The sequence below is a fragment of the Alosa sapidissima genome, chromosome 12 (assembly GCF_018492685.1).
Source record: "Alosa sapidissima isolate fAloSap1 chromosome 12, fAloSap1.pri, whole genome shotgun sequence".
NCBI classification, from domain to species: Eukaryota; Metazoa; Chordata; class Actinopteri; order Clupeiformes; family Clupeidae; genus Alosa; species Alosa sapidissima.
Genome location: NC_055968.1, coordinates 29,829,636 through 29,841,138, shown reverse-complemented (window position 1 = coordinate 29,841,138; position 11,503 = coordinate 29,829,636). Strand labels below are relative to the sequence as shown.

At 42.1% G+C, this 11,503-nt stretch overlaps 1 protein-coding gene across 2 annotated transcripts; it reads right to left on the bottom strand.

Annotated features, from left to right (window-relative positions):
- Nucleotides 1–1,895: 1,895 nt before the first annotated feature.
- pdcb (phosducin b) lies at nt 1,896–9,259 on the bottom strand. Of its 2 annotated transcripts, none has more exons than XM_042057231.1 (4): nt 9,164–9,259; nt 4,912–4,965; nt 3,287–3,435; nt 1,896–2,815 (listed from the first exon to the last, which is right to left on the bottom strand). In XM_042057231.1, exons 2-4 carry the CDS (start codon nt 4,943–4,945, stop codon nt 2,291–2,293), a joined length of 708 nt encoding a protein of 235 aa, XP_041913165.1. In that variant the 5' UTR covers nt 4,946–4,965; nt 9,164–9,259; the 3' UTR covers nt 1,896–2,290. The 2 variants fall into 2 exon arrangements, with proteins under 2 accessions (XP_041913165.1, XP_041913166.1); XM_042057232.1 differs by having other exon boundaries at nt 9,168–9,259.
- Between the last annotated feature and the right edge of the window lie 2,244 nt (nt 9,260–11,503).

Here is an 11,503-nt window from a genome sequence, read left to right as displayed (position 1 = left end):
CTATCTATCTATCTATCTATCTATCTACAGTGTATCTATCTATCTATCAAGGGTTTGCAGTTTGTCTGGTTATGTTACTGATCGGATTAGAAACAGCCACAGCAATGAAGAATGACCAAATCATTTGTTGGTAGAGAACCCATCATACGTAACGCCGGATACCACTGTTGAGCGCTCTGGTGGTGTCATGGGCCTACTTCAATTAAACATCCATGAAGGAAGGTGCCTGCATGACAACCACAGTGAAATGCTCTTGAGGGTTCTTCTGTTGGTGATGTTTTTGTTAGTGATTTGTGAGTTGTTAGCGATTTCGGTTTTGACAGTAAATAGGCTCGGTTGTCGATTGGCCGCTGTGTGAAATCCCCTACCTATAGCACTAGGAATTTAACATCTCTCCTGTGTTATATTTGAAATTACAACAATAATTCTGTTTCATTTTAATACTGTATTATGCAATGTGCTCATTGAAATCTGTGTTCCCCCGATACCCAAAAACTGATAAGCTATTGCCAAAGTGCTATAATCAAATCAGATTAGAGTTTTACTTTCTGAATGCACTTTAGGTACACAATCAAGGACATAACGGAGGGATAGCAAACATTCACAGTGGTCAAACTCATTCAATCAATTCAAGAAAGACACAAAACTTCAGCCATCGGTCACAGTTTATTTAGTCATTTCTCCATGTGCTGAGCATTACACAGACTTGAGAAACAGAAGTGTGTGTGTGTGGGTGGGGGGGAGGGGGTGGGGGCAGAACTGGAGACTGCCAAAAAGCCAAAAGGCCTGTCCAACACAAACATCTCGAGATGAAACCCAGAGCCAAACACACAGCATGTGGCAGCCACCATTGAGCCAGGGTTCCCAAGGTTACCAAGGAGGAATTGTTTACATGAGGTCAGACCACTTCCTGAATGGATTGACTGAAAGGATATACATATAACCAGGTGTTGTATACATGCTGAACAGCTTTTCCATACATACACCAAAAAACATGCAAGTACACACACACACACACACACACACACACACAAAAGGACTGAGGAGATACTGAGGGATAAAGAGGTGATGGCTTTTCCTCCTGACCATATACAGGACTAATCTGAAGACAATTCTCACATACGTCTCTGATTGTATAAAATATTTCTGAAATGTTTAACATGGCACAAATTACAGTAAATGTAATAATTTGTGTACCTTTATTCAAGTATTACATGTTTTGTAAACCTATTATTGATTATATCACATTTTAAAAAAGAAAACATACTGTATTTGTGTTTGATAAATAATGGTGTGTATTATTTTGTACGCTTCTGGAATTAACTAATTTATCAATACATTTTTTGAATTTTTTCTCAAAGATAAAGAGCAGTGGTATGCATAGGACAGTGCCAACAATGCACAATAATATTATTTATTAATGTTCTACAATTATTATTTAGTATTATTTCATTTTATATACATATTCATATGAATAGTGCAGAAGTATGCTGGGCCAATTTGTGGGATATGCAGATATACAAATAATTTAAAAAGTAGCTTAAAATGTATTATCACTTTAAATAATGTGTAGTAATCAACCCACATTGTGCTCTCTGGTATTTAACCTTCAAGCTGATGCATTTTACTGCAATCAAATTTGGATAGGCAAATATTTGTATCTACATTCTTAAAGATAAGTAAGGGATAATGGATGACACGGTGGTCTGTTCACAGAAGTTAATGCACGGTCGAGGTTGTAAAACGGCCCCGATGCAAAGCAGTATTTTACTTAGCCTGCTGTCATCCATCTAGCTAAAAGCCACCTCCGTCATATGCTACAATGTTGCCATGTTCTGAACGTCTGCATTTTACAGCTCAGATGCAACGTGGCAGTTCATTTAAACTTCACAACGAGTTCGGCGAATTAATATACAAGTGTGATACGGCCCACAAAATGGATCTTCTTCATAGGTGTGCAAATAACATACAGTTAATGGTCGTTTTAAATTACGTTGGACAATGGGAAATTCAACCAAGCAGTGAAATAAGAACAATACAATTATTTTCTGTCACCTTTACCGATCACCTTATCCACATAGGGCTAGGACTGGTTGATGATAGTGCAAAAGTAAGGGCTATTAGTGGGGATAATATGATTTTACCAAAAGTAATCGATGACACATTCGCCCTCGTCCACAGTCAGTTCATCTTCTTACTGTTGTTGTCACCACCTTCCCCCTCTCTCTTCCTCTCCCTCCCTCTCTCCACCTCTCTCTCCACCTCTCTCTCCGCCTCTCTGTCCACCTCTTCACTCCACATCAGCCTCAGCTTCCTCGCCGTCAGCGGCTGCCAGCTCCTTCTCGGGCAGCAATCCGTACTCGTTAAGGAAGGACTCCACGTCGGTGGCGAAGAACTCCTCGTTGAAGTTCTGCGTGATGGCCAGGAAGTTGCCCAGCAGCTCGCCCGCCTTGTAGACCAGCAGCGCGGGCAGCACCTCGTCAGAGAAGCGCTCGCCGGCGCCGGACGCCTCCACGCTGATGCGGCAGAACTTTACCGTGGGGTACTCGCCGGCTAGGCACTCCAGGCAGCCGTTGAGTGCCTCGCAGCCCTTCACGCCGTCCTTAAAGATGTGCACCACCACCACCGTGTTGTGGTGCTCCTTCTCAATCACCTCCAGGAAGGCCTCGCCATCGGCAAGGTCGTGCACACCCTCGAAGCGCGGCCCGAAGCTCAGCCGCTCGTGCATCTCCTGCATGCAGTGCTTGCGGTAGCGCTTCAGGCACTGGTCGTCCGCCATGTCCTCTTTAATCAGCTCGTACTCCTGCATGCTCATCTGGACAGCGAAGGGTAGAAGAAGGGAGAGAAACGAGGATTGATTCATCCAGACAGAACAAGTATAAGTATATATACTCTTTTGATCCCGTGAGGGAAATTTGGTCTCTGCATTTATCCCAGTCTGTGAATTAGTGAAACACACTCAGCACACAGTGAACACACAGTGAGGTGAAGCACACACTAATTCCGTAAGCTGCCTGCAACAACAGCGGCGCTTGGGGAGCAGTGAAGGGTTAGGTGCCTTGCTCAAGGGCATTTCAGCGGTGCCTACTGGTTGGGGTTCGAACCGGCAACCCTCCGGTTACAAGTCCAAAGCGCTAACCAGTAGGCCATGGCTGCCCCATGAGATAGACAGATGGACAGAGAGGCGCAAGGGATGATACTATAACGTCTCGTTGTCACAGATTATGCGTGGTTTGGTGAATGCTGATTGACATGATGATTGGTGTGTGTGTGTGTGTGTGTCCACCTTGCGGTTGAGGCCTCCTCGTGCCTCATCTTTGGGTTTGTGTGGTGAGCTCATCTGCCTCAGTAGCTCCCTCTTCTGGGGGGGCAGGGCCTCTTGGTCCATGCTCTCCAGCTTGAACCGCCTCCAGTCATTAATCACACCCTTGGGGCCTGCAAATGAACACATAGACAGATCAGAGTTCGGCCCTCTACTCGCCTGAACCTGAACTGCCACAACTCAGATGTGCAGACAGCGGCTACGTTTCCATGCACACCATATACTGTTTTTATTCATAATAATGACAATATTCCGATGCCATAACCCAAATAAGGTCATATTTGGAATACTAAAAACCGGAATAACACCACTGGCATATATGCCTCTTTTAACCGGAATTGTAACACATCAGACGGAAAATGCCCCTTTTAGAATACTAAATTCTATCTATGTTCGTGCAAGGAATTTTGGTAGCTTGCTTTGATTCCCTGACACTTTGTAAACATAGCGAAAAGTGTGGCAAAAGGTTTGCACTTCTTAAGTGAATACGAGGTCAATTTATGTATTAAATCCTGAAAGTTTAAATGTCAAGATTGAATTTATCGATGGGTGAAAGTATCGTAATGCGCCACGACACAGGATTTGCACGCACTGCTGACAGATGAAGAATCGGTGAAAACCCCTCAATCAAAGCAGTGTATTATAAGGCTAAAATGCAAAACAATAGCGGCTCTAATCTGGCCAAATTCATATGCTGATTAACATGTAAACGGGAATATTCCGTTTCTGCTTCACATGGAAACATCTTATTCTGAATATTGCCATAACCAGAGTATGTTCCTTAATCTGAATATGCTATGCATGGAAACGTACTCAATGTGTCACAGTGTTGTGAGAAAAATCTGTTCAAAAACAACCACAGGCCAAATGGTTGAGGTGGTTTTGAGGTGACTTGCTGATTGCCTCACAGTGTGGATACATTTGTTTAGTGTGTGTGTGTGTGTGTGTGTGTGTGGTTTTAGAAAGCAGAATTTGAATGCATAAACAGAACCTGATGGTCAGGATTTCTAACATAAATTGTTTGTGTAAACACTGTCCTGATACCCAACTGTTCAACCTACAGAGTTTGAATTGAATCACTAAACACTGGTATTTTTCCGTAGTGTTACTGTAATTGCTGTTTTTCTTCTTTTGACATTACCAGATTGTTTTGGTATGAAAATAACAGTGACTAATGTTTGTTGGGAAACAAACAGCAAGTCCAAGGAAAAGTCCTCAAGCTATTTGTCCTACAAGTGCCCGCTGAGGGGATCCAATCAGTGGATTAAGGCAAATGATTGTCCCTGAGGACCATTTGCCAGCTCTGTGTCTGGCAATCTCGCTGAGATAATGCATGGCAGCAACCTCAGCCATTAACCTTTCACATGCTAATCTCCCAACAAGATGCATTAGCTATGTTGCTTAGCTACATGTTTACAATTTAAGACACGTGTCTCTGCTATATATACAGATCTTGTGGTACATCTTGTAGTGGGACACTCGTGCATACGTTTAGCTACTCTCCAGGTCTGGTCTGGTGGTGTTAGTGAAAATAGCAAACATGAAATGCATTTTGAAATGACATCCAAATAGTTGGCTTGAATTCTCACCTGTTTGGGTCACCTCGTCCATGTCCTCGGCCATGTTGTCTGTGGATAGTTTACCTGAGAAGGCATGAGCAATAGAATCAGAGGTTATTCAAGTATTCGTGCGGATCTTAGCAATAGAGTCAGTGGATGGGTGAAGCTGAAGCTGACAGATTTATGTTGACAGGTGGCTGTGGGCAGCAGCATGAAGTCTTAAGTAAGTAAAGTTCCCTACTCACTTTTGTGTGGTGGTAGAATAGGAATGAATATTTCTTCACTGTAAACTGACCACTTCTAATACCTCTCCTTAATAGCTGAGTAGCCTGTATCAAAGGTTAATCCATTTGTTGGCATGTGTGAAGTTCTGACAATTCAAGTACAACATAAAAAAATCCACCTCATATATTTGAGGGGCATGTGGCATGCATGTGCCATCTAGCCTTGTGTAATCTCTGTTGTGTGCTAGCCCAGTGTTCTACCTGTCTAACTACACTACATGGACATGAAAGATAATGAATCACCTTAATGAGATCTACAAAATACACTGTAATCACAAAGCCCCCAATGTAGGGCTGCTAGTCCATAGAAACACCTCTTATGTCTATGGATATGCTAGTCCGTTATTGAATACCTTTCTTAAACCTTACACGTTTTTATGAAAATGCTTGTAGCAAGATGTCTACTCTAATGTCATTGTAAGGCGATGATTTTAGCCAAGCCTGTCTTGAGCTGTCCTTACAGTATAATCCCTATGCTTCTGGTTTAATTCGTTTAAATGAATTAAACGAGACACCGCCAGCAGTTCTGTTGGCACTACATGGAATACCACTGAAAAGCACTGCAGAATTACATTGGTGTTTTCAAGTGTTATCACATTCTATCTCATCACCACGACAACACATTGCATCACTTACACCACCACTCCTTGTTACAGACAAAACACATTACGTAATTATGAGTGATTCATGCCATAGCCCACAAGAGGGAGGGTTTAAGGAGCTGCTTGGGACTCGGGATTGGCCTTCGGTGGCGTTGCCTAGGCTGAGGTGGATTTGCAGTGGACCTCAGTGGATTAGGGTCTGAGTGGATTAGCTCACTTCACTAGCACAGGTGACGGCATCTCACAACAGGAACTGGTTGTCATTGCAGCGATACCGTCATAGCCAGACATGGAAAGAAGGGGAAAAAGCACCGCTGCCCTGTCTCATGGCACTATCCCTTATATTAGAAAAGAAAAATAATCAATAACTTTCTATGGAAATTGTTAATAATCTAATCTATGAGGAAATGATTCCACTTTCATTCTGCATCTTCAAAGTAGTTTATGAAATGATCCCCATGTCAAGAGTTAAGGATTACAACCCTTGCTGCTAAATGAGTATTTATGTGTTATTGTCACCTAATGTTAGATGTGACTCCTCCATGAGCAACAAAGTGGTATCAGTGTGTTTCTTAATCTCTCTCTGAACCTTTTGTCTGCATGGAGACAGATGGCTGAACAGCAGGCCGCAGGTCTGTGTCAGCCGAAAAACAGAGAGTGCAGTAAAGACCATTCAAGCCCTCCATTAAACCGATTGTGTGAAAGTGGCTTTTAAGACAATGCATTCCAAACCCATACTGTATACCTTTCTCTAGTAGTCTACCACTGGTAAGAACTCATCAGCTAATCAAACCACAAGCCCAATTTCTTGGCTACATGTCCAGTGTTGCGTTATTGCATGTGTTACTGTGAAGCATCCACACCCACACCCTCTTATCTGCCTGAAGTAGTGTCTGCTCTGAGATGCATCCATCTCTGTTGGTTGGCCTCCCTCCTGCTCTATGCTGCTGTTGGCGTGTGAGCATGCAGGAGTAGAGCCATCAATCTTCCTCTGCTGTCTTGGTTTTAGTCGCGCTAATGAGTTTGGACCCCCAAGGCCCAGAGCTTTCCAGGTGGTCACTGGCAGCATTTTACACATTTTTTTGGTGTTTTTTTTTTTTTTTTACTTTGAAGGGGGTGGGGGTAAACTGTGTTTGACGTGCTTCAACAGGTAAAAGATTGATGGAGAGCTGAAAGCTGAAAGGCACACTTTCTTTTATGCTTCGCTCGACCTCCAAGTGAATATAAAGAAGGTTCCAGAAGGAGGTGTCTTTCTGAAGAATGGTAATTGTTGTCATTGAAATTTGTGGGAAGTCACTGACTCACCTGTGAAGGTGAGTTTTCTAACATGGCTCATCTGAGCTAAAGTTGGGTGACATCTGTCACAATGTGTAAGAGGAACTTTTGTCATCGTGTGTGTCATGGAAGAGAATGATGCACAGAGGCTGTAAACGTGTGTGTGTGTGTATTTGTGCGTGTATGTGTGCAACTATGTGATTGTGTGTGTCTGTGTTTTGCGTCACACATCATGTGTAAAGGTAGCACTGTACGTCACTAAGTTTAAACCCGATTAGCTGCCTTCTGAACTCTGGGAAGTAATCAGTCACAGATATAGCTACATTAAATCCCTTTATGTGCCATCACTGTGCACGCATACATAGAAGGACACACATTACACATACACAGGGGTGTAGTGGTAAAATAAGAGGTGGGTAAACTATGAATTCTAAAACTGATAGTTCCGGTCCTTGATTGTGATTGGCTGAATCGCATTTGATGCCATTGTAAAATGCAGCATAAACATACACCTTGACCGCATTTCGTTCTTTATTACTGCACTACCATAACTTGATACAACTTGACCTCCAGATGCTCAAATTTAATTGTTTCTCTATGAAATGATGCAACTGACCATTACAACGCGCCTCACGTAAAATGAGTAAGATGCAAGCAGGAAAAAAGTGAGGCTCAAGCAGAATAAAAACGAGAGGTGCTAAAAGTTAAAAATAATTCAACTTTTCAGATTGAGTTTTTTTTTTTCCCACAATGGGTTGTTGCTTTGCTCCCTGCCTTAGCTAAGTCAGGGAGCTAGCTATTTAGGGGAGCATACCTATGTTCCCTGGGTCCTATGTTTCCCGCTTTGTATGGGGCCGGGGAACATAGGACCCTTTTTTAAAACCCTAAACATAACCCTAACCCTAACCCTGAGCAGGGAACATAGGACCCGGGGAACATAGAGATGAGCCCCTATTGAGCTCATTATAACGTATCATAGCAACAACATGTACGCTGTCAATTTCCTGCTTACATGCTTTTAGCACTCTACTGCTTTGGAATACTTGTGTTTCGGAGGTGAGAAAAGCATATCAGTGTGAACGCTGCCTTTGAATCAACAGAAGCTATCATGGGCCGGCCAGCCAGTGGGAATTAAATGTTTTAGCTGCAAAGACTAAGATTATGGTGTTGACTTAATTTATTAAGTCTGGTTCAACCTGTGAATTGTATTGCCTTTAGAGAGAAAGAAGAAAAGAGAGAGAGAGAGACAGTGTTGTGTGAGAGAGAGAGAGAGAGAGAGAGAGAGAGACATACAACTATGACCTTCAGTTCCCAGGAAACCAACACAAAACAAGATTAACCCTTCCCCAGACTGTCTCCTGCTTTTATCCCGGTATTAGCTTAACTCTGCCAATTCGCTTTCTCCAATGTCCAACTCTGTTCACACTCTCTGTCCCTGCAGTATCAGTAGCCTACACCCCTCTTTCAGTGTCTTAAAAAATGAATGTGAATTCCAAAGACCCAAAAAGGTATTTCATCTACAGTAAGCTTACAATTTTGCGGTTCACTGGTGCACCTGATCCATGCACCTGATTTATCACCATGAGTAAGACATCAATGACAAAAAAAAGCCCAACCCTTCCTGTCCAGTTAGGGACCAGCACCATTCCTCATGCTGTCAAAACAACCCAGTGACCATAGCAACAATGTGTCAAATGCGTGCGTACTCACCATAAATTACTGTAAATAAAGACAGAGGCACTGGTCTGAAACCGAACTGTTTACCATTTGGTCAGCCTTTAGGGCAAACGTTCAGCAACAACTAAAATGAGATTTTGGCAGATCAGTCCCAATGTATTCAAGGCCTGCCCAGCATTGAAGGCTTTAGACACATCGGACCCACAAACTCCAAAAATGCTCAAAGTGCACCCACTACAGACACTGCACCACTGCACCATTGCACCATTGCAACTTGTATCCATTCTCACTGAGAACACTTCCACTCAGACCTAAGGACCATCTAAAAGTCACACACAGAAGCAAGACTGCAAGACTCATTTTGTGCACTACTAAATGCATCCACTAAATGCATCCATGCAAGCCAAGACTTAAACGAGGAGGCCTAAACAGCTTTCTGCTTACCTGCCTGGGTGCAGAGATGAGTGAAGGAGTGTGTATGCTCTCTCTCTGGTGTCCTGCTCCGGTCTGTGGAGTGGTCAGTTGGCTCTTAGGGTTATCATATGTGTGTGCATCTGTATGTGTGTGTGTGTGTGTATGTGTGTGTGTGTGTGTGTGTGTGTGTGTGTGTATGGACACAGAGTGCTCATAGGGGCAGGGCCTCGAAGAGACTTCTTAGAACAGAGATGCTCAGTGCACCTCACAGGAATAGCACACTAAGAGGATTGAAGCCCAAGAATTAGACACCTACACTAAGTTAGAATGGCATGTGATTGAGAGAGAGAGAGAGAGAGAGAGAGAGAGCATGGAATTGAAGGATCTTCGAACGTTTAGCGACTGGTTAGGGCTTATTTTTACTCATTCACATCTTTTTGTAAGTCCACCACCACCACCACCACCACCACCACCACCAGTGCACTGCTCTGCTCTACTTACCCTCCATAACCCCTCTGCCATCCCACCTATCAGTTCCCATGACCTAGACGGTAGACTAAGGTGCTAATTATACAAAGGTGATGGTGTTTTCCATACTCATAGGGAACACTGATTTAAATGGGCATCTGAACTATACTGTACCTTTGGCTGAAAGCAACTACTGAATGTATAAATTATGGCTGTCAAAAAAAATGCATTCTTTTTGATCAATTAATCACAGAAAAAAATTAAGCGTTAAAAAATGAACTCTGATTAATCTAGGGCTGCAGCTATCGATTATTTTTGGAATTAAGTATTCTAATGATTATTTTATCGGATTTTTTTGCGTTATTAAGTGCAATTTATTAATATGCACAACAAATGTCATGCTGTAAACTAGCCCTATAGTCACTTCAAAGTCAATTAAAGGAGAATTCCGGTGTGATATTGACCTAAAGTGTGTTGAAACATGATACCGAGTGTGAACGTGTCTCATAGCTCATCTCGGCTTGTCCCCTGCACTCAAAATCTGGCGCTAGTTAGCCGATGCTACAAACAGTTTTTCGATGGGGGTGCCTCGGGCATCGGCCTAGCCATGTAAATAAATCGCTGTTTTACATCATTTACGAGGCTCAAAGTAGCTCCATACTTCATTGGTAGACTTCCGAAGGCCTTGACATTTAAAACGAGACATTGAGAACCTTGAAAAAGCACTGGTTTACTTAAAAGACGATTTATACAGACAGTATCGTAGAGTTTTGCAGCCATCTTGAATTTAGTCACGATAAGTCGAGCGACGAGTATGAATGAACAGGTATGATAAGGGATCAGATTCCAAAAATAATTCCGTGGAAATGCATGGATTCCAGTTGCTGCTACTGGAAGAAACTGCGAAACTGGAATCCATGCATTTCCACAGAATTATTTTTGGAATCTGAGTTTTGTAAAAGCAAGTACAATGATAGTACCTGATAGTACATGTTGTTACACAGGTTATACCACTGTACCTAATTAGGTAGGTACACTGTAACAGCGACACATTAAAATAAAGTGTTACCAACCTTTATTTTACCAGGAAGGTACCATTGAGGCACAATGTCTCTTCTGCCAAGGAGTCCTGGTCAATCTACCGAAATTAATTTGAATTGATATATTTTTAACATACTTTCATAGCAAACATTGATGGATGTGATTAATTTAGATTAATTGATCGCAGAGTAAGTAATTGATTAGATTTTGTTTAATCGATTGACAGTCCTAATGTAAATGTAATGCAAATTGAATGTCAGCGAGTAAATTGTTTATTTATTCTATGTAGGCTATTTGTTACCACTGTATTGTACTGTATTGTAAATATTATGTAAAGTTTTTTACATGCTTGTATGTGTTTTCAGTACTATCTCTCTTCAAAGCTCAATATTTCCTTTTCAAATTCTAACTTTCATGTTAAGTAAACACAGCATATTGTTAGACACTTCCTATCTTACATTTTGAAGGGCAGTGCCTTAAAAAGTATACAAATGTACAACTTGTACAAGGTCTGACCATTGTGTGAACTATGTCCAGAAGTGTTTCATGACATTCAAATCTGTCACAGACTGAGCATTAGCTCTGTGTGTGTGTGTGTGTGTGTGTGTGTGTGTGTGTGTGTGTGTACGTGTGGACAAGGAGCACTTGTGTCACATTAGGTTGCATTTTTGCAGATTTGGTGTGGGATTTCTCAAGTTTCAGAAATGCATGACTGAAATGTAAGTTGAGTGTTCCACTTCCAGAATGGGAGTATGACGGGAGTGCCTGAAGTAGGCTAAGTCCATATTGTGGCAATATTTACCTCATATAGCCTATCCTCTTCAAGCATAATATTTGTGTAAATTCATTATTGGTAGTACT